The sequence below is a fragment of the Oryctolagus cuniculus genome, chromosome 9, assembly GCF_964237555.1.
Source record: "Oryctolagus cuniculus chromosome 9, mOryCun1.1, whole genome shotgun sequence".
NCBI lineage: Eukaryota > Metazoa > Chordata > Mammalia > Lagomorpha > Leporidae > Oryctolagus > Oryctolagus cuniculus.
Genome location: NC_091440.1, coordinates 122,316,678 through 122,340,054, shown reverse-complemented (window position 1 = coordinate 122,340,054; position 23,377 = coordinate 122,316,678). Strand labels below are relative to the sequence as shown.

At 42.6% G+C, this 23,377-nt stretch overlaps 1 protein-coding gene across 1 annotated transcript; it reads right to left on the bottom strand.

Moving 5' to 3' along the window:
* Positions 1-6,194: 6,194 nt before the first annotated feature.
* LOC103348987 (inositol 1,4,5-triphosphate receptor associated 2) lies at positions 6,195-23,085 on the bottom strand. Its single transcript, XM_051849960.2, has 6 exons — positions 22,840-23,085; positions 21,270-21,387; positions 17,996-18,046; positions 15,491-15,568; positions 9,344-9,400; positions 6,195-7,510 (listed from the first exon to the last, which is right to left on the bottom strand). The coding sequence occupies exons 1-6, from the start codon at positions 23,034-23,036 to the stop codon at positions 7,388-7,390; spliced, it is 624 nt and encodes a 207-aa protein (XP_051705920.2). The 5' UTR covers positions 23,037-23,085; the 3' UTR covers positions 6,195-7,387.
* Positions 23,086-23,377: the final 292 nt, after the last annotated feature.

The following is a 23,377-nucleotide window of genomic DNA, read 5'->3' as shown; positions in this document are numbered from 1 at the left end:
TCTCCTCCACCAAATAAACATATCCATCATTTTTTAATCTTGACCTTCCAGCAAGTCTAAGACATGAAAACAAAAAAGCCAGCATCTTCAGCACAGTGAGACAAGGATGGTTTTCAATTCAATTCCCCAGAGTATCTTCATTTCCACCCAAAACCTCACCACTATGGCCTTTATTGCACACATTTTTATCAGGTTTGTTTTGGCTCACGGTTTTGGAGTTCACAGTAGAAGATGGAATGGTCCCACTGGTTTAACCTCCAGGATGGTGATCTTGCTGGCTGAGTTCCTTGGAGGTGCAGGACATCACGTGGCAAAGGGAGACTTGTGTCTGTGTCTCCAAGGCCACCATGGCTAGATGACCTAGCTCCACCGTAGGAACAAAATCCAAGGTCATCACTCCCCAAAGGTTCTTAACCCTAACCATGTTAATCAGTATAATTAGAATAGGAGCCTGGAGATCCAATATGTGAGTCTGGAAGCCAAATAATTTACAAACCATACAATCTTTAAGGCCCCTGTAGATAAAAGAATTCTATGTTCCATAATTCTAAATTTCTTCTCTAGAAGAAAAAAAACTCATTTTATGGTTTTCACAGATCTTTAAAGTTCACCATTTGCAACTCTGAACATATTCATCAATTTCATAGCATTTTTTAACTAGAAATTTCAAACAGAACATCTTTTCTGAAAAAGTATTATGAAATCAGTGCACACACTTATTTAAAAAGTAAACTGAATGCCACGGTATAATCACAAACTTGTCATTATACAAAACTATGTACCTCTGATTTATAAATCATCACCTGTAAAGAAATTCTTTTCTGAAATAGGAATATTCCAGCTGGAATTTCTTCAAAATCTCTGTGAATCTGATGAACTCTTTATCAAGAGATTCTTTGTGGCTTCCCAATCTGTTCAGCATTAATCTACAAAGATTTAGCTTCTCCTCCATGATACATTTGAATTCCTACAGGAAAAGTCACAAACACACCAGCACACCAATGCTAAATCCAAACAAATAATAAAGACAATATGTAATGCTAAGGACATACCCATCTCAGAGGCATTCGCTATTGTTGGGCTTCCAATTTTTAGCAAAACAGATACCAATTTTTAACTGTCCACAGACTGAGGATCCTACTGGTTGATTATCTGAGATTAACGAAGATGTTTTAAGTGCCTACTGTACATCTTAAACAAAGTTTGATTTTCTTTTCCGTAAGTGGATCCCTGAGCATTCCTTCCATCAGTCATCCCACGTACTTTAGGATGGCATCAGCCAAGCTAGGGCCATACAGTCAGTATTTGTGGATTATCATGTTAAAAAGGAACTTTTAAACAAGTTTACATTAGCAGAGAAGTGAAATTAATATTCCAGAGTTTGGTTCTTTCACTTGGGGGCTGATGGAAGTTAGGAAGTAGTTCAGCCATCAAGAAGTAGAGAGAGGTCTGGGCTTCTGGCTTAGCCATTAAGCTCCTGGTTGGGACACTGGTGTCCTCTATCAGACTGCCTGGGTTCAAGTCCTGGCTCTGCTCCCAGCTCCAGCTTCCTGCTAATGCACGCCCTGGGAAGCAGCAAGTGATGGCTCCAATAGTTGGGCCCCTGCACCCTTGGTAGATCTGGATCAAGTTTCCAGCCTCCTGACTTTAGACTGACCCACAGAGAGAATTTGGGGAATGAGGCAGCAGAGGGGAGCTGTCTGTTTCTGTCAAATTTTTAAAAAGAAAGAGATAAAAGGTGATGGATATATTAAAATAGATTATTCTTATACTTTTTTGTAACAAAGCTGGGAATAGCTACTTAAGTTACAATTTTTCCTATGCTCTGCTACTTTATGAAGTAATAAAATAATAAAATGGTCAATCTGAGGATTAAGAATCTTTTTTAGAATTTTTATTTATTTGCATATACTTGATGGGCAAAATGAGAGAGAGAAAGAGAGAGAGAGATTGATCTATCCACTGATTCACTCTCCAAATGCCTCCCACAGCCCGGGCTGGGCAAGGCTGAAACTGGGAGTCTGGAATTCCATCCAGGTTATCGCACATCAAGCCAACAACTTCAGCCATCATCCACCACTTCCCAGATCCATCAGCAGGGAGTAGGGTCAGAAATGTAGTACCTGGGACTCCAACCAGCACTCTGATGTGCAATACAGACCTCCCCAGCAGAGGCTTACCCCACTACACCAGAATGCCCACCCCAGCAATAAAATTTTGTACACAATCATCATTCTACCACAGTTCAGGAATTTTAACAGACAAAACAAAACAAGCTTTCACTAGCCAGTTCTCAGAGGGATACAAATACGTCTTGAATTGTCTTAGTTATTCTGTCTCTCTCTGACTTCACACTCCCTCTCCCTCTCTTTACTTGCTCTCATGAGCACACATCTTTATTGTGACCCTCATCCTCTAACATATCCACACCCCAGACATACTCAGCACTCGCCATCAGACTAAGGTAGCCTAAGATGACACCAGTCTTAGAAAAAGAAGGGTATCTGGTAAGCATTACCTGGGTTACCAAAGTGAACAAAACCCAAGGAAAACACAAAACATGGAAAACTTACAGTAAGTCTCATCTCCCCCTTTCCTTTCATAATGATTTCCAGATTAATGACCCGTTGTAAAAAGCTGTGAACAGAGGATTCAACTTCAGAAATTTCTTCATGCTGAAAAAAAGAGTTCTACATCTTCAACTAGGAATTTGAGTGGAAGGCATATGCTCTAAGACAACAATTGCTTTAGACTGAAGTTCTACATAGGCGAGTCAGGAAGATACCCCAGAGAGTTCCTTCTCATATAATACCCCAAGTGATTTTCCTTTTTCCCAGGATAGTGCAATGTGTACATGATAATGCATGCATGTGGAGGTAACAGGTGCCATACGTACATGCTAATTCATGTCAGCTGCCCAAGACATGCTGGGTATCAACAGATAGAATCGCTTTCTAAAACAAAACCTACCCATTTTAGTTCCTATTTCAAGTAGAGGGAAATAAATATTTTCACTGATTTTATCATTCATCAATTAAATGCTACTTAAGATACATCCACTAGGCATTGTGAAAAGGACTGGAAATATCAACAAAAAGATAATTTTCTCTAATTTCTCGAATCTTCCTGAGTTTTCAGTGGGGGGGAATATAGTGGAAGAGATAGTAGTTATTAGCAACAAGAAAATGAAGAGAAGCAAACTGTCCAAGAGCTATCATGTGTTCAGCCATTTGATAGTGAAAAATAACTCACAGGAAAAATAAGCTAAAGCAGTACGTAGCTACTTTCAACTTCCTCATCCTGACTGCTCCCAAACAAGAAGCTAAACCTCAGGAAGGTTTGCGGAAACTAACCTGGCAGGATTAATTTGGGTCTCAAGAACAGAAGATCTATTTGGACTCAGCAAATAGGTTGTAGGTGAGTTATCCACACATACTCTGAGCCAAAGCAAAACTCACAACACATGCAAGGCACGTAATACCAGCTTCCGAAGCGCAGTTGGGAACTCCTCTCCCTCGAGTTTGGGCTGACTTCGTAGCAGCGGAAGTTCCTGGTCCATGATGGTGTCCAGCGATGACAGGCTCATTAGACTGGCCTGCTGTTCATTTTCGCTGCTCTGCAACAATTACCAAGATGTGCACCACACTGTCACCCTCATAAAGAATTTATTTTATGAAAATGATGCTTATGGAGTTTCGTCATCGTCATCAGCAAAGAGCTCTAGAGAGTCTTGCAGAATCCCCCTGCACCCTACAGAAGGGGTTGACATTTTCCTTCTAGGATGGACTCAACCACTTGTTAAGTTAGTAGGTCAGAAAAACTAATTCATCCCATAGATGACACTCGTAAGTGGGAGACACAGGCTGTGAAGGCTCTCACGTGGATAGGAAAACAGGGTAGGTAGACTCAGGGAAGAAAAGCCAACGGTGCTCCATCCATTGAGCCCATTGAAATAGACTGGTGTCCCGTCTCCCTCCACTCACTGCAGGCTCTGAGATGATTCACAAAGCATGTTCGCCTACACCTCCTTCAAAGTTGCCAACTCCCAAGAACTCACGTCAAAAAGTTTGTAGAGAATGGAATTAAAAGATGTCTATTTGGATGCAAAAACAAAAATGGTATCTATGCCCAGGTGTTTTTTTTTTTCCTAGTACACATTTTCTGTGTCTTGTCTGAAGACCCCTGGACATGCAGTAACACACTCAGTCTTCCTCTTGCTGTTAGAGTCAAGGGCTCCAGGATTTTTATTTCCAGCTGCAAAGTTTTAACTCCTCAATGGGTAAACTTCAGAGCAAAAACTTCGCTGGCTGGTGACTCCTTGTTGAGAAGTCCAAAACTTTACGGGCTGGCATCTTGACATCATAATGATGATCTCAGAGGACTGAGGAGAGAAACACACAGCCCGTGACAGATCTGTCACAGGACCATTCCGTCTGCGAGTTTGGCTTGGTTTCAAAAAACACACTGAAATGCTGAGCATTTGAAACAAAATGTCACAGAAGCACAGCTCTCAGCAGCGTGTCCAAGGCTTCCGGAGACAGCTTCGGATGAAGGCAGCCTACATCACCTCTGCACCCCTGGCTCAGACAGCTTTCGCCCCAAGGACACACTTCCTCTCCTTTCAAGGTCATATCCCAGCTGTCAATGGGAGGACATTCTAACCCCATATATCGCCCACAAAAGTGGAAAGACCATCGGCGTGGCAAAAAGAAAGCAACATGCTAAACAAAGCATTTCCTGACACATGTACCAACATAGAAAACACACAGGAGCAAAAATTATGGGGAATTTGGGTGGGATCAAGGTTTTTTCTCCAGAAATGGCTTCAGAGCATTTTCTCCTGTGTTGGAAAATAATTATTGGATCCACCACAGTCAAACTGTTTTAAAACTAACTTATCTTACCACTTAAAAATCAAGACACCTATTTAAAAATGGTATTTTCTTTCCAGATTCATACATAACCACTCTGGTGTAATAGTGAGTGTTACTAAATAGGTTGGTGCAATTGGATCTTAAAGCAAAGGAAATGACTGTCATTTCTGAACATTTTTAATTGGGACAAATCCACTGATTCGGGAAGTTTTAGAACATACTGCAAGAACAGCTCATGGATCTCCAGTACTTCCTTACGGCCTGACACTGGGGATCTGTGCAGGTGGTTTGCCCTGTAAAGTCCAAGAACACAAAGATTTTTCTGCAGTTCCAATTTATAGAATGCACACTTCCACAAACGCACACTTGACCTTGACTGTAGCTTTTGGTCATAACTTGAAAATGATCCTTTGGGCAGGCTAACAGGCTTCAGACTTGGATTCTACACCAATCAGCAAGCTGTAAACCTTTCCTTAACACTGAGCTACTGAGTGGGGTGGCTATAACCAGGCGCAAAGCTTTCAAAGCTAATGACCGACCTCTGCAGACGTAGCGAGGAGGAGCTCATGATGCAGCGACTGGGCTCCTTCAGAAAAGGCGCTTGGTTCTCCACTGACCGTCAACTGGATTCCATTTCTGGAAAAAACAGAGGTAGGAGTTCAGTTCTGTTAGGTCTGCCTCCAACATCACAGGCGAAGTCATCAACATAGGGTTCGCTTAGCACTCAGCCATCAGCAAGCACCCATGTGTGCCCAGGATTGTGTAAGGTGCCAGGGAACAAGAAATGAAATGAATTTTTAAAGACAAGGAGCAAAGTGATAGGCAGTTCCTGCTTTCCAGAAGCTGCACAAGCTAGTGACTCCAGGAGGTCACAGGCAAGTGGGCTACATTTTTTTTTTTAAAAGAACTGAAGCTGGCCAGCGCTGCGGCTCACTAGGCTAATCCTCCACCTGCGGTGCCAGCACACCGGGTTCTAGTCCTGATTGGGGCACCAGATTCTGTCCCAATTGCTCCTCTTCCAGTGCCTCTCTCTGCTGTAACCCGGGAAGGCGGTGGTGGATGGCCCAAGTGCTTGGGCCCTGCACCCGCATGGGAGACCAGGAGGAAGCACCTGGCTCCTGGCTTCAGATCAGCGCAGTGCCGGCCGCAGCAGCCATTTGGGGGGTGAACCAACGGAAGGAACACCCTTCTCTCTGTCTCTCTCTCTCACTAACTCTGCCTGTAAAAAAAAAAAAAAAAAAAAAAGAACTGAAGCCAACAGAAATTTCACTAAGAATCAGGATTTCTAAGTGTTCTTGCAAAATCAGCATATATGGGCACACAGGACCACAGGGTCTTGATGTAACAAAATTAGCTGGAGTTAGACAGAGCAGCTCCCTCTGCCTCCGAACAGGTCCTGCACTTGCCTTGTTTGCCACCCACATAACATAAATGATGTCCTTACACCACTGGCTGAGTTACTGCTGTAAATCCTAGACCAGCAATTTGACACAGGCTCAGAACTAAATGATGGGACCAGTGCTGTGGCGTAGCGGGTTAAGCTACCGCCTGTAGTCCTGGCATTCCATTTGGGTACCGGTTCGATTCCTGGCTGCTCCATTTCTGATCTAGCTCTCCGCTATGGCCTGGGAAATAAGTAGAATATGGCCCAAGTCCCTGAGTCCCTGCACCCATGTCAGAGACTCAGAAGAAGCTCCTGGCTCTGGATCGGCGCAGCTCTGGCCATTGCAGCCAACTGGGGAGTGAACTAGCAGATGGATGACCTCTCTCTCTCTGCCTCTCCTTCTATGTAACTCTGACTTTCAAATAAATAAATAAATCTTTAGAAGAAAAAAGAAACAAAGGATGACACTATGGGGTAATCCGTGTTAGCAGAACAATGCGCCACAATTGCATTCAAAAGGATCACCTAACTGCAAGGTGAAGAAAAGCAAGCAAGCATTCCTACAATGGACTGAATGTTTGCCTCCCACCCCAAAATGTGTAAGTTGGATTCTTAACCCCAATGTGATGGGATTTGGAGGTGGGGGTCTTTGGCAAGGAATTATGAGGGTGCAGCCCTTCTAAGAAAAGGGCTGACCGTTCCCATCCCTTCCTCTCTGTGAAGATACACAGAGAAGTCAGCAGTCCATAAGCTGCTAGACAGCCCTCACTAGAACCCACACCTGCTGGCATCCTGATCTTGGGCTTTGCGTCTCCACAGCTATGAGAAACAGGCGTTCGTTGTTTTCAGCCTGAGTTAAGACAGCCACGAAGGGTCAGGGAATCTTGTGAAGGAGTTCACGTGGAGAAGAGCAGAGAAAATACTACACACAAAGGCAGAGAAAGAAATGTGGCCATCCCAGGAGTGGCATACAGCTCGGGGAGCCAATAACACAGGGTGGGAGGCTGGCAAGGCTCACTCCATACATACATGATGAGTTCCTGCTGCAGGTGCTGCAACTCATGAGCCAGTTTATTTTTATCCCCTCGCAAATTCTGCAATCACACACAGTATTAGGATGCATGTGTTATTACAGTGGATAATTTACACTCAACAATCTCACCTTGCAAGATGTGACATAATTATGGTATACCTCTATAACACTCCCGTAGTCTATGATGGTTGACTTCAGTTCTTCTATTCTTAAATCCTTCTGAAAAGTAGAAGAGTCAATTAACAGAGGGAAAATAAAATCTACCAAACCATACTTTAATTGGACCGTCAATATCATGCACCCAAGAACTGTAAATGCCCAATCATCATGAAAGCTTCCAACAATTTCACTACTCAAAAAGTGAACCAAGGGGCAGGCACTGTGGTGGAGCAATCTACACTGTTGTTCGAGATACCCACATTGCATATCAGAGTGACTGGGATAGAATCTTTCCTGTACTCCAATCCAGCTTCCTGCTAAGACTTCTGGAAGGCAGCAGGTAGACTCAAGTTCTTGGGTACCTGCCACTGATATTGGAGACCCAGAGTTCGTGGCTCCTGGTCTGGCCTGGTTAAGCCTCAAATGCTACAGACATTTGGGGATTAAACCAGCAGATGAGCAATTTATTTGTCTCTGCCTTTTTTTTTTAAGACTTATTTATTTTAAAGGCAGAGCCACAGAGAGAGATGGAAAGACAAGAGTGATCTTCCACCCATTGGTTCACCCCCAAATGGCTATAATGGCCTGGACTGGGCCAGACTGAAGTCAGGAGCCAGGAACTTCTTCCAGGTCTCTCACATGGGTGCAGGGGCCCAAAGATTTGGACCATCTCTGGCTGTTTCCCAGGCCACAGCAGAGAGCTGCATCAGCAGCGAACAGCCAGGACTCAGATAGGCTGGCACTTCAGGCTTTGGCCTTACCTGCTCTGTCACAATGCTGGCCCCTTGTCTCTGCCTTTCCAACAAATAAAATCCAGACGCACACACAAGAAGTACAGGACAACAAGGCAGTTCTATCTGCCTGGTGTGGTCATGTTCTGTGTTGTCTGGTTCGATGGAATCAAATCCTAAAAAGTGATTCTTAAGCCTAAATTTAAACTATAATCATGATGCAATTTAAAAATACAATATTTGTAACCGACATTCTTAAGGCATCCAATGTTATCCAGTTCAACTGACATCTTGGCTACAATCATCATTTCATATGGCAAGAGCAGTAGGGCCAGGTAGTGAGTACAGGATGTGGAATTTCATCCCAAGGCCTGCACGGTGCTCAGACAGCACATGGGAGGGGCTCAGTCCATACATAATGAGGACCAGCAGGAGTGCAGAAAGCTGGAGACCCCCACACTGGGGCGGGGAACAGTGTAGAGGCCACTACCACAACATCGTTACTCAGAGAACACCATGATCAAAAGATAAAGTACGTTCAGTACTCCGTATCCCGGTCAGCATCCACAAGCTATGACTCTCTCCTTTGAGACGTCATAACGTACAGTGGAAGGAGGAAGGCCAAATGCTGTTCTTACATTACTTCCCTGTCTTGGGCTGTGCCATTCCTCCGTCTTTGAAAGCCACTATAACCAGCTACATCTTTTATTACTAGATAGGCTATGACCACAGGATCCAGGGATAAATAGAATGCTATTAGCTGTGTATTCATCTGTTAATCACTCAAATCAGGTAGCAAATAACTTGGGGATACACTCTACCCTAAAATGAATGGCTACTTGTATAACTATCAATTAAAGCTACATACATCACCACATCTAGCCAGTGGTTGGTAGCTCGGCACACTAATATTGGCTGCATCTATGTCTGAACACCACCAGAACTTAGACAAGAAATGTTCAGGCTTTTCCCAGATGGGGAAACAGGCAGCAGTCATACTCAGAAGAACACTTCTTGGAAGTTCTAAAAAGGAAAGCCTGCGACATCCCGTGAGAGTCAGATCTTTTGAGAGTGGTGCAGTTACCCAAATGACCACTTCCTTTGTGACTTGGACACAGCCAGCCAATGCCTCAGGCCTCCACGAGCAAGGGACAGTACCAACCTTCCGTATGCTTGCATCTTTAGTAAGCAAAGTGTTCTCATACGTGCGCAACTGCATCTGAAAAGAAGCAGATGGAGGGAGGGCCACTGAGACACTGCTGTGATAAAAGCACAAGGTGACAGTTCCATTCCCGTTGAGGAAACACGGTTCTGAGACCCCCGGGTGGGCCTGAGTTCTGCACTTCCAAATGACTTCCACATCCAGCCTCAAAACAACACTTAAGCAGGGCTTGCTGTCCACATTTAACCAGCAAGGACAGCAAAGTGCAGGCTAACAGAGGTTTACCGCATTTAACAGAGGTTTAACAGAGCTTTGTCACACAGGCGGGACACAGCTGAGCCTCTGGTTTAGTCAGTCTCTCTAGCCCTGCCCAGGATTCCACGCTTTGTGGATTAAGAGGATGCACAGTCTTCACTGTCCTGGTGAAAAGTGAGTGCTAGGTGGGACAACAACAGATCCAAGGGCACACACAGAAGATTCTTCCTCTTCCACAAACATAGGTTAGAGGGACCAGCACTGTAGTGCACACGGTTGCGTTCTTGCCTGCCACTCCAGCATCCCATACAGGTGCCACTTTGAGTCCTGACTGCTCCCCTTTTGATCCATCTCTCTGCCAACATCCCATATGGGTGCTGGTACAAGTCCCGGCTGCTTCCCTTCCAATCCAGCCCTCTGCTATGGCCTGGGAAAGCAGTAGAAGATGGCCCAAGTCTTTCCCTACACCCAAGTGGGAGACCTGGAAGAAACTTCAGGCTCCTGGCTTTAGATTAGCATAGCTTTGGCTGTTGTGGCCATCTAGGGGTTGAACCAGTGGACAGAAGACCTCTCTCATTCTCTCTGCCTCTCTGTAACTCTGCCTTTTAAATAAATAAATAAATCTTTTTTTTTTTTTTTAAAGGAAATGCTATAATGGCTACCACAGAAATAAAAAGCGTTATCAGCAATTAATACCAACAGGTCTATGCTAACAAACTAGAAAATCTGGAAGACATGGATATATTTATGTACACACACAACCTACAAAAATTGAGTCATAAGGGCACAGAAAATCCAAATAGACCAATAAGCAAGATGGAGATTGAGTCAGTAATAAAGACCCTCCCGACAAGGAAAAGCCCAGGGCTGGATGGCTTCACTGCGGAATTTAAAGAACTAATTCCCAGTCTTCTCAAACTATTTAAAACAACTGAAAAGGAAGGAATTCTCCCAAACTCTTTCTATGAGGCAAGCATCACTTTAAGTCCAAAACCAGAAAAAAAAAAAAAAAAAAAAAGAAAAAGAAAGAGAACTGTAGACTAATATCCCTGATGAACATAGATGCAAAAATCCTTAAGAAAATACTAGCTCATCAAATCCAATAACACATCGCAAAGATCAATCACCCAGATCAACTAGAATTTATCCCTGGTATATAGAAATCATTCAACATATGAAAAAAATCAATAAATGTAATACATCCCAGTAACAAATTATAAAATGAAAACCATATGATTATCTTAATAGATGCAGAGAAAGCATTGGTGAAATACAACATCTTTTCATGACAAAATCCTTCAGCAAATTGGGTATAGAAGGAACTTTCCTCAACACAATCAAGGCAAAATATGACAAACCAACAGCCAGTGTTTTATTGAGTAGGAAAAAGCTGGAAGCATTTCCACTACTATCCAGAAACAGACAAGGATCCCCACTCTCACCATTACTATTCAACATAGTTACGGCAGATTTAGCTTTAATCAATAGACAAGAAAAGAAATCAGAGAGATACAAATGGTAAAGAAAGAAGTCAAATTATTACAGTTTGCAGATGACACAATACTGAACACGGAGACACCAAAGACAATACCAAAGACTTCACTAAGGGTTTGCTGGAGTTCATTAGTTTGGCAAAGTTGCAGGATATAAAATCAGCATACAAAAATCAATAGTTTTTGTATACACAAACAATGCCATAATTAAGAAAGAACTTGTAAAATCAGTCCCACTCTTAACAGCTACAAAAAAATTAAATACCTTGTGATAAATTTCAGCAAGAATGTCAAAGATCTCTACAATGAAAATTATAAACCATTAGGGAAAAAATAGAAGATGGCAAACAATGAAAAATCTTCTAAATTCATGGATTTCAGTAATTAGTATCATCAAAATGTCCATACCACTCAAAGGAATTTACAGATTCCATGAGATCCCAATCCAAATACTAAATATATTCTTCTCAGATCTAAAAAAAAATCTTAAAATTCATATGGAATTACAAGAGACCCCCAAATAACTAAAGCAATCCTAAGCAATAAAAATATAGCTGGAACCAACACAATATGTGATTTCAAGACATAATATAGGGCACTTATATTCACAACAGCCTGGTACTGGAAGAAAAATAGACATGCTGATCATTAGAACAGACTAGAGACCTTGGGACATACTCCACATGTCTACAACCAGCTATCTTAAAATCACTCTCTGGAGAAAGGACAGTCTCTTCAACAAATGGTGTTGGGAAAAATCAATCTGAATGGAGAAGCATTAAACAAGAAATCTACCTTACACCCTATACAAAAATCAACTCAAAATGGATCAGGGATCTAAATCTAAAGACCTGAAATCATCAAAATACTAGAGAAAACACTGTAAGACATTGGCACAGACAAAGACTTCTTGCAAAAGACCCCAGCAGCTAAGGTAAAAAGGCAAAAAAAGAGAAACAAGATTACACCTAGCTGAGAAGCTTCTGTACAGCGAAGGGCAGAGTCAACGAAGCAGCAGCTGTTTCCAAATTATGTATCTGATCAAGGATTAATATCCAGGGGGCTGGCGCTGTGGCATACCAGGCAAAGCCATCGCCTGCAGTGCCGGCATCCCATATGAGCACCATTCAAGTCCTGGCTGCTCCACTTTCGATCCAGCTCTCTGCTATGGCCTGGGAAAGCAGTAGAAGATGGCTTAAGTGCTGGGGCCTCTGCACCTGCATGGGAGACCTGGAGGAAGCTCCTGGATCCTGGCTTTGGATCAGTGCAACTCCTGCCATTGCAGCCAACGGGGGAGCGAACCAGCAGATGGAAGACCTGTCTCTGTCTGTCTGTCTGTCTTTCTCTCTCTCTGCTTCTCCTTCTCTAACTCTTTCAAATAAATAGAATAAACATTTTTTAAAAAGGATTAATATCCAGGATATAAAAGGAGCTTAAGAAACAACAACAACAATAAAGCAAGCGATCCAGTTAAGAAACGGCTAAAAACATGAACATGCTTTTTCAAAGGATGAAATACAAAAGGCCAACAGACACACAGAGATGCTCAAGACCACTAGTCATCAAGGAAATTAAAAAAAAAAAAAAAAAAAAAAAAAAAAAAAAAAAAAACTACGAAGAGGTTTCATCTCAGTCCAGTTAGAACAGCTATCATCCAAAAATCTAAAAATAGCAAATGCTGGTAAGGATGTGGAGAAAAAGATACGTTAATCCACTGTTGATAAGAATGTAAACTAGTACAACCATAATGGAAGACAGTATGCAGATGCCACAGAAATCTGCAAGTAGATTACCATACAACCCAGCACATCACTCCTGGGCATTTACCAGAAGGGAATGAAACCAGCATATGAAAGAGTTATCTGTACCCCGTGTTTATAGCAGCTCAACTCACAATACCTAAAATTCGTAATCACCCAGATGTCCAGCTACTGATACCTGGAAGAAGAAAACGTGGCATATATACACGATGAAATAGTACTTAGTCATAAAAAAAGAATGAAATTCTTTCACAACAAAATGGATGCAATTGGAGACCATCATGATTAGTGCGATAAATCAGTCCCAAAATGATAAATATTATAAGCTTTCCCCAATTTGTGGTAACAAATACACACAAAGCACAAAAAGTATAATGTATATGAGTGAAAGTTATATTTTGAGATTTGATTATTGTTTACACCCCTTGTCTATATTCTTGAGGAATGGTGGTTTTTCTACTTAGTACTTGCTGCATTCTTTATTTACTGGAGAGTTAAGCTTGTGATTATCAAGAAAACTGAAAGTATGTCATTGTAAAAATTACAATAGGAAAAGAGGAAGGGAGGGTATGAGGGGGGAGGGAGGGTATGCTGAGAAGTATCTTTATGCTCTTAAAACCATACATATGAAGTACTTGAAGTTCGTTCCCTTTATATAAATTTTAAAAATGTAAGGAACAGACTGTTATTCTAAAAATATATAAATACATTTTCATTTCAGACACATACAATAAAAATACTGCCCAATTAGGCCATTACAAATAACAAGGGTGACAGAAATCCAAGAATTTATTAATAGTTGTTTTCAGTTTTCCAATTAAAATGGGTGGTAGATAAGTACATACTAAATGTAGACTTATTAGATACAATATAGACAAAAACATTTCCGTAAGGTATCATCCCCTAATTTAATCAACGGCAAACTTTTCTATCTCTCTTCATTTGCAACATTAAGAAGGAATACCTAGGGTAGCTGTTGCGTGTAGCGGTTAAGTCACTGCTTGTGATGCCCAAATCCCTTAGAGGGCTTAGTTCAAATCCTAGGTACTTCACTTCCAATCCAGCTTTCTGCTAATGCACACCCTGGGAGGCAGCAGGTAATGGTTCAAGTACTTGTGTCCCAGCTACCCATGAGGGAGACTCAGACCGAGTTCCAGGCTCCAGCTCGGACCTGGCCAGCCCTGGTGCTGTGGGCATTTGGGGAATGAACCAGCAGAAGGAAGGTCTGCCTCTGCCTCTCCATCTCTCCTCCCTTTCTCTACTTCTCCCTCTCCACCTTTCAAATAAATTAGTAAATAATTAACATTTTACACCAAAGATACAATATTTGAACTCCTTCCTGACATAGGAACTTATAAAACTGCAAATCAGAAATTCACAATTTGACTATTATTAAATTTGAAATTGCCACCATAATGGAAAAGATACAAGGCACAGTAGTAAAACTGCAGTTCACGATTACCTAGTCTAGACTGTATGAAAGAAGAGAAGAGAGCTGCTGCAAGCCTCCAGCCATAACGTCAGGTCAACGAAGGAGAAATGGTGACCAGCATGCGTGCATCGGCACACGATGTATACACGTAATGAAATACGCACAGCCCCAGGCATGTACAACTATTAGTAACAAGTAGTAAGTGTTGGCATGGGTCTAGAGATATTTGAACTCCCACACTCTGCTTATGGAAATTAAACTGTGAAGCTACTTTGGAAACCAGCTGGGCAATTCCTCAAAAAATTAAACTCAGTCATTGTGATCTGTGCACATCCTATGTGTACAGTCATGCACCACCTAACATCACCAAAGACCCAGGTACAACAGTATACGTCATACAGACTAAGTGAGAAACAGGCTAAACCATCTAAATTGGTGTCTCTAAGTGCTACAACGTTCACACTGCAGTGAAATCACCTAACACGTTTCTCAGAACGTGTCCCCATCATTAAGCAAAACCCAAGAGATATTAAAGCATCTGTCCACACGAAAGTTTATACGCACACTGCTTATAGCAGCAATAGTCCTAACAGCCAGTGAGTGAGAGTGAGAGAGAGAGAGAGAGAGAGAGAGAGACACCAACTAATAGCCAAAGCACCCACCAACTAATGAATGGGTAAATATAATATTCAAATAATGGAAGGTTATTTAACAATAAAAAGAAACACAGTGCTGACAGAAGGTGTAACAAGCATGGGCCTTGGAAACACGAAGCTCTAAGTGTAAGATATCAGACACAAAAACCACAGAAGATTCTATTTGCATGAAACGTCCAGAATGGAGAAGTCTGTTCAACCAAAAAATAGATTGGTGGGGGCCTAGCGTGGGAAGCGGGGGTGGGGTGTAGGAAGGATTTCTTCTGAGTGGTAATAAAAATGTCTTAACCTTGACTTCAGTGATGTTGCACAACTCCAAGACAGTGATTTATATCCTTAAAATAATTCATGTCATATGAAACTCACTTGATCAGTGGAGCCATTACCAATAAGAATGAGAAATTGCCTTGTCAATATTCTAGACATTTTGAGGAGTACCAATTTCAGACTTTACAACCAAAAGATATTTTATCAATTACTCATTTACAACTTCAGAGAACAGGAATGGTTTGACAGATGCAATATTTTACCAGGGTTTGAGAAGGGCTTACTTGGTGCTCTGTGTCAATTTTAGTCAACTCCTCAATCTTCTTTTCCAGTCTATCTGTATCGATAATGTTCCTAATATTCTAATATAAAAAAAAATAGTATGGTTAGATTTAGTACCAAGAAAGACAAAAGAACATCACAACCAACGTCTCTTTTAGGAAGTGGTGTTTTCATTCTGGCTGTAATCCATCTTCAAGTAAAGCACAGGAATTCAGATTTTCTCCAAAATTGCACCACCCTTCTAATGCAACCACCCAGGAAACCTCCCTGGTAGTGTCCTCCGATCCTGCACCTTGCCTCCTTGGCCACCCAATCCCAGGATCACACCCTCAAGCCCGTTACCAGTAACTGGCGCCCCTCTGTGATCCTAGTAGCAAGCATCTCATTCCTCAACCGCCCCGTTTGATCTTTCCTGATTGCTTCCTCCAGCACCAGCAAACTTTTGATTTTCACTGGAATCCGCACTCCACTGATCCCACCACCTCTTTTTAACCCTTTAACCTTCCCATGATCTCAATCTCATTAAAGACTTGGCTCAAAGTCTTCCATGGTCAGCCATTGCTAGTATATCACTTGAAGTGCCTCCAACCTGGTCTTCCTGCCTTTTCCAACTTGTCTCTCCAGTGAGTCTAAACCCGGAGGCAGGAGTTCCCTTGCTACGAAGAGGTCATATTCCTTTCTCCCACCGCGCCCATCTTATTCAGTGTCAACAAACTGGAAGCCAGAGTCCTTGCAGTGCCCACGTGAGGGGGCTTCCAAACGCTCATGGAAAACACACAGTATCTTTTCAGGGCAGGTGTTCATGAATGTCCTGAATCTCCTGGTTCACCCTGCAGCCAACAGCCGGGTCTCGCTGGCCCTCTCCGGGAGCAGGCAGGCTGCAGCCCTGAGACTCCAGACTTGCTGTTTGCTCCCCTCCGCACGCTCGTTCCCTGAGGAACCTCCTTCCCAGTTTCTCATCAGAAAATAACTTCACAGGGACTCTTTCTCTAACCACCCCAGTTTAAACTGCACTGTGTTTTTTTTCTCCATAGCACTAATTACCATCGGGCCCACAGGTTCCACAAGGGCTCTTCTGTTTGTATGCTCAGCAGCTCCACTAAGTCCCTGCACATGGAGAGCTCCCAACGGATGTGTATAATGAATTACTACCCCCATCAGTGGGCTTACTCTTCCTCCTAAAGGGATCTGAGCTCTGTGACACTTACACACATTTTCTAATGTAAACAATAATTGGAATGCCATCTCATGAAGAAGGTCTTCTTGTTGTTGTTGGTTTTGTTGGTGGTAGTGGTTTTTGTTTGTTTTGTATTCTAAACTGGTTTGGTGCAATTCTTTGATGCTCATCATTCATTCCAATACAAGAAAGGGGTGTGCTTTGGCATGCAAGTGAGGATGCTACTTGGGATTCACCCATCCTATACTGCGGTAGCTGGATTTAAATCCCAGCTTCACTTCTCCTCCAGTTTCCTGCCAGCTTGCAAGCTGGAAGGCAACAGGTTGGGTCCCAGCCACCCACATGGGAGACCCAGATTAAGTTCCTGGTTCCTGGCTTTGGCCTGGCCCAGGCCTGCCCTGACAGTTGCAGCCATTTGAGGTTCACTAACCAGCCTGCCTTTCAAATAATTTCAAGTAATAATTTGGAGGAATTCTACTAAATAAAATGAAAAAAAAAATATTTTAATAGGAGAAAAATATCTTGCATTTGTTTCACAAAAAACTGGCCTTACAGCTTTAACATGTTTGAATCTAGAGTAGGTTTCCTTCACAATCTTTAATTGTTCTTTTCCAATCCACTATGACATTTTTTTTAATATCCAGTTGGCCCATTTCATGTTTCTACCCAAACTATTCGGTGTAGCTTAATACTTCTGATGGCTTTATATAAATCCAAAATCAAAACCTTTGCCTAAGACTTGATCTTCAGAATTACTAGTATAACTTACTAGCTACCTATTCTTCCAATCCTTTAATTCTGTTGATTAATAAGAATATAATGCAAAGGAGTATTCTTTCTTAGCAGGAATATGCCATTCCATAAAATATGTAAGATTCATTATGGCATACCAAGTGGTTCACATGAATTATCTTAATCTCCAAAATAACTGTTTAGAGTAAGTATTCTTAGATCAGAAAAACAATGATTTCTCCAAGGTCACACTTTGAGTGAATTTAAAATCAAACTTAGATTCAAGATTTTTGCCACCTCATTCAGTGGAATAATAAAAAAGTTATTAGATAGTGCTCATGTTCTCCTTCTTGAAGAGAAATAAAAAATGCCGAAATCATATTAAATCTGAATTTTTGATATTTCATTTCTTGCATGGATAATTGCAGAATATCTTTGTCCAACATGAAAATCCTACCTGCTCTTCCTTAATTGTCATCTGATAAATCAACCTGCTCTTTGGCCTGTAGGAGCCGGAATATTCACATGGCCTTAGCTGAACCCATGGTCAACACATTTCCCCATGTTTGTCTCTGCGAGGGTTGTCACTCCCACATACCTCTTCCTGTAGCATCCGAATCTTAAGAACCAGAGCCCGGTTTTCTGTCTCCTGGGTCATTGTAAGAAAGATAATGAGAAAGAATTTGAGAAGTTTGCAGGGTACTTTCCACGTGTTTACCTGTAAGGCAGTGGACACTGCTCCCTTTACCAACTTCGTAAGGCAATGTGGCATGCACACAGCGACCCTCGGCCGCAGCTGCTTCCCGAACAGCGTGAAGCCTTGGCTTGCAGTTTCTGGGGGATCTGGGAGGAGCGACTCCTTCCCCTATTCAACCCAACTACGCCAGCCAGGCAAAGATCAAACACCCAGCTGGCTTCTTTGGCTGCTACTTTAGTACCAACCATGTAAGACAAGTGGTTGGTTGTAAACTCAGGTATTTTAACAGCCCTGAAAAGCAGGGAGCTCCAGCTTACATTGTAGACATTCCCAGAACACAGGTACATCACAACTATTTCATAGTAACAGCCTCAAAGGCAAAACCATCAGAAAGAAACACTTCAGGACAGGTTATTCGTCACAAGGCTAACAGTCAGTCTTGGGAGTAGCTCAAGATAAAGACTTTGTGGGATTATTTTTCTGTTGTTAACATGTGTTTCCTTACTTTTATAAGCAGGCATTGCCTTTATTATTAACTTTTTTAATTTTATTTTTCTAACTTTTGACAGATGTACACTTTTTTTAATTTTAATTTTTAATTATTTAACAGATTTTTTAGATACAATCCTGTTTTTTAGATACAATCCTAAGAACATAATGATACTCCCTTCCTCCCTCCCCCTCTCTCCCTCCTACGCTCTTTCCTTCTCACTTTTTTAGTTTTTGAGATCAAGTATTTTAATTTGCATTACAGTAAAAAGCCTTAATACTTCACCAATTAAGAAGTTTAACAAGTAAAAAGCAAAAAGACCCCAGTTTAGTGGGAATAAAGTTTATAGACAACAGCTATAAACAATAATTGAATTGCCTTTATAATATCAAAATGAAAGTAAAAGTATCTCAGGGTAGGATTTCACTGATAGAAAAACAAAAGAGGGGCTGGCATTGCAGCCTAGAGACTTGTGCCACCGCCTGTGACACCAGCCTCCTATATGGGTGCCAATTCAAGTTTCAGCTTTTCCACTTCCAATCCAGCTCCCTGCTTAAGTGCCTGGGAAAGCAGCGAGGATGGCCCCCGTCCTTGGGCCCCTGCAGCCACATGGGAGACCTGGAACAAACTCTCGGCTCCTCACTTGGCCTGCCCAGCCCCAGCTGTTGCGGCCATCTGGGGAGTACAGTAGCAGGTGGGAAGATTGACCTCTGTCCCTCCCCTTCTGCCTCTGTAACCCTACCTTTCAAATAAATGAACTTGAAATCAGAAGACCTGAGCTTAGTCCTAGCTCTATCACTTAGCAATCAGCTGTGAGCGATCAAAACATCTCTGTCCTTGATCTATTAATTTTTTAAGATGCCAAGATATAGCAACTTCTGCTTCTAACTCACAGAATTTCTGTGATTATCCATGGGATTAGATATTGCTTTTTTTTTTATAAATATTTATTTATTTATTTGAGAGGTAGAGTTACAGACAGAGAGACAGAAAGAAAGGTCTTCCTTCCGTTGGTTCACTCCCCAGATAGCTGCCACAGCCAGAGCTGCACCGGTCTAAAGCTAGGAGCCAGGTGCTTCCTCCGGGTCTCCCGTGCAGGTGCAGGGGCCCAGGGATTTGGGCCATCCTCCACTGCTTTCCTAGGCCATTGCAGAGAGCTGGACTAGAAGAGGGACAGCCAGGACTAAAACCGGTGCCCACATGGGATGCTGGTACCGCAGGCAGAGGATTAACCTACTACACCATGGTGCCAGCCCTAGATATTGCTTTGAAATTATTAGACACTGTAAAATGCAAAGAATCATGGGTAAAGACACCTCCTGTAGTGCTGGGATCCCATATGGGCACCAGTTCGAGTCCCGGCTGCTCCACTATGATCCAGCTCTCTGGTATGGTCTGGGAAAGTAGCAGCAGATGACCCAAGTCCTTGGGCCCCTACTCTCACATAGGAGACCCAGAAGAAGCTCCTAGGTCTGCTCAGCCATTGCAGCCAATTGGAGAGTGAACAGCAGATCGAAGACCTCTCTCTCTCTGACTTTAAAACAAATAAATCTTTTTTAAAAATGCAAAGGATCAGGATTCTAGATGTAGGACTCTTCACTTTTGATCAACAGTAGCTAATGTTATTGAACCTCAATGGGACAGAAATGGACATGGACAGCTTCACGTATAGGCCCAGGCCTAGGGTAGATGGCACTGTCACCTTCGTCTCACCCAGGAGGACATTGAGGCCGAGAACGGGCCCTGCCTCGCGCAAACTCACACAGCTCTAGTGCCAGGCCTTGAAAGCAGGCGGGCTGACTCCACAGTTGGAGTTCGTGCTCATCTTCCTGCCGTGCCCCACTCAGGAGCTGCGCGGTGGTACCCCGCTACATCTTCCTTCCAACGCATCCACAGTGACTCTCGGTCACGAAGGACCTGACGTTCAATGATTCTGGAGCCCACATTTTACTACTGAGGCAACAGCCATGCTCAACAAAGCTGTGTTGGTTGTGGGAGGTCACAGGTGACTGGCCAGGCCTGCAAACCAAGTCCCCAAATGGCTTACAGACTCCAAAAACAGCTTTTCAGCGGATGCCTTAAAACCAGTTAGTCTGATTGACTGTGGGGCCTCTCAGCGTAGTCAGCAAATCCTCAACACCGTGCTGCTGGAATTTGTCATGATTTTGAAGACTGTTAGTGCTCTTGCTAACGGTTTTCCATTTTCGGTAAACAGCATTTCTGTGGCAGTTGACTAAAAGCTTAGCCTAAGTGAGTTTCTGATCTGAATTAATGGGCCTGAATTTAACTGCTGGAAGAATTGAGTTTGGGGCTTCTCCTTAACCTGTAAGGATTAGAAAAACTCATTTTCTTAGAATCATGAGAAATGGGAACGTTGGACTGATAAACTTTCTAAAACCAGGTGATGTTTGTTACCAGGTATTTATGAATACAACTGTCAACTGCTGCAGACATTCTGAGACTTTCTAGATCTTCACCAACCAGTGTGAACCTGAGAAATGTGTAAGGACCTTCTCATCTGACAGAAGAACAGTTTCTTTTACACTTCCTGCCTTTACTTATCTAAAGTATTACCAAATCAGTGTCCTGATTTCTGATTTTTTTTCCCCCAAAACAAACCCACTTGTATTTTGGCTGTGTCAACCACATGCCAATTTCCAAGGACACCGTACTTGGATGACTTACTAATTGTTTGTTCTGAGCCCCGATCGTGGTCTTCTGTTTTTCCAAAATGCTCATACTCATTTTCAGTTCTTCCAGTTCTTCTTTTAACAGATTTGTTCTCATAACAGCCTGCTGGGCACTGTTGGGGTGGGGCAGAAGGCAATGAACAAAGCCTCAGATGTAACTGTCAAGTACAGAAGGAGAGCTACGGACTATTTTTAGACACAACTGAAACCCACCAAAGGCTTAAACCAAATGCCCACAGTTGTAAGAAATACCTGCGTGGTCTTTCACAGCCCTTGGAAAGGAAAGGAACTGGGGGAAATGTGATCGGGGAAAGGAAAGCAGACAAATACTTTCCTGAAGTCAACGGCTAGGAGAACCCCTCGGAGGCTCCACCATTGACTCAGGTACATTTTTTTTTTTTGGATTCTACCAAAAATGTATGATATTGGTTGATGCAATTCCATGAGTATTCACCAAGAAGCTGTTGCACATTCTGTACCCTACGCTTGCCCTTACCGAGCCTGCATACCAGTGAGGGCGAAGAGGAGTGAACTCATAAATAATTATGAGGAGTCTCTATGTGATACATTCCCTAAAAAAGCTATTACAGAGGAGTTTGTAATAGCAAAGCATTGGAAATGACCTCAGCATCCACCATAAGGAAGCCGATTACATTTTGCTCATTCCTATCATGGAAATACCTAGTTGTATCTCTCACCAGACTATGAACTGTTCTCTGAGAGCCTCAAAGAAGGTAAAACTTCCTCATCAAGGAATTACATTAATCATTCAATAAGCATATTTACTATGCTCCAAGTCCGTGCCAGGCTGTGGGATGTTTAGGAGATGGCCAAAGTGTACCCAGTCTTGAGAGCCCAACTGTCCCAGAGTTTATTATCAGTGCAATAAAAAATCCCAATTAAAACAAACCAAGATGGGAGTGTGCTCCAGTTCTGTAAGGTAGATAACTCAGGCAATGGGGGAGGGAAGGAGAAGTAAGGAGGCAGAGAGGAGACGGAAGAGGGGAGGGGGAGGGAGAGAGAGTTCACTGAGGGACTTCACGTGTCACAGAGTCTGTGACTGACAAGAAATACACAGCCCAGACTTCCACATACAGACAGAAAATAGAATACTAACAGCCAGGGGCTGAGTAAGTGGAGATGCAATAGGGAGTGACGGCTAATGGGCACCAGGTTTCTGTCTGGAGGAATTAAAATGCTCTGGAATCAGGGGTGGGTGTATGCTGTAGGGGTTAGGCCACAGCTTGGGATACTTGCATCCCACATGGGAGTACCTGGGTTCAAATCCTAGCTCCACTCTCATTTCCAGCCTCCTGCTAATAAGCACTCTGCAAGCCAACTGCAAATGGCCCAAGTGTCCAGGTGGGAGACCCAGACTGAGTTCTGGGCTCTTGGCATTTGTCAGGCCCAGCCCTGAATACACTAGAAAACACTGAATTGAACATTTTAAAAGGTTTAATTTTAATCTATGTGAATTCTCGCTCAATAAAACAAAAAACAGAAAAAGCAAAGCAGAAAGCCTCCAGCATGCAGAGCCCACCCCTGCCCCCACCCCCCATGCTCACCTTTTTATTTGAAGGCGCAGCTCAGCACAGTCCTCTAACAACTGGCTGTTAGCTTCTTCCAAGGTTTCCATTGCTAATTTAAACTTACGATTTTCCTCTTCCAATTTCTGCTTGTTGAAATGTAGGTGTGCTACATAGGTTAGCAAGTCAGACACTTCTCTGCAGGTCAAAGCATGAATGAGAATAATCTCCCACATCTCTAATCCCTCCTGATAGAAACAAGGCCTGTGGTTAAGCCAAACAGGCTGAAATGTTCTCAAATTGATCTGCCCTCCTTACCATCATCATGAACGGAGTTCACTTAATCTATAAGTATTCATTTAAAAACATTCATTACAACATTCAACTTTTTTCCAAAATTGCCAGGTATTTAACATTTACTATTTATAAAAATCAGCTTTCAAAGTTTTTTTTTAAAGATTTATTTATTTATCTATTTAGAAGGCAGAACAACAGAGAGAGGGAGTGACAGAGAAAGAAAAATTTTCCATCTATGGGCTCATTCCCCAAAGGGTCGCCACGGCCAGGGCTGGACCAG

Coding starts and splice junctions, on each gene's coding strand:
- LOC103348987 (XM_051849960.2), bottom strand. CDS start 23,036: ATGTGGGAGATTATTCTCATTCATGCTTTGACCTGCAGAGAAGTGTCT. Junction 18,047..21,269: donor GGGCTCAGAACAAACAATTA/GTAAGTCATCCA, acceptor ACAATGACCCAG/GAGACAGAAAACCGGGCTCT. Junction 9,401..15,490: donor AAATTGACACAGAGCACCAA/GTAAGCCCTTCT, acceptor GCTTCTTTTCAG/ATGCAGTTGCGCACGTATGA.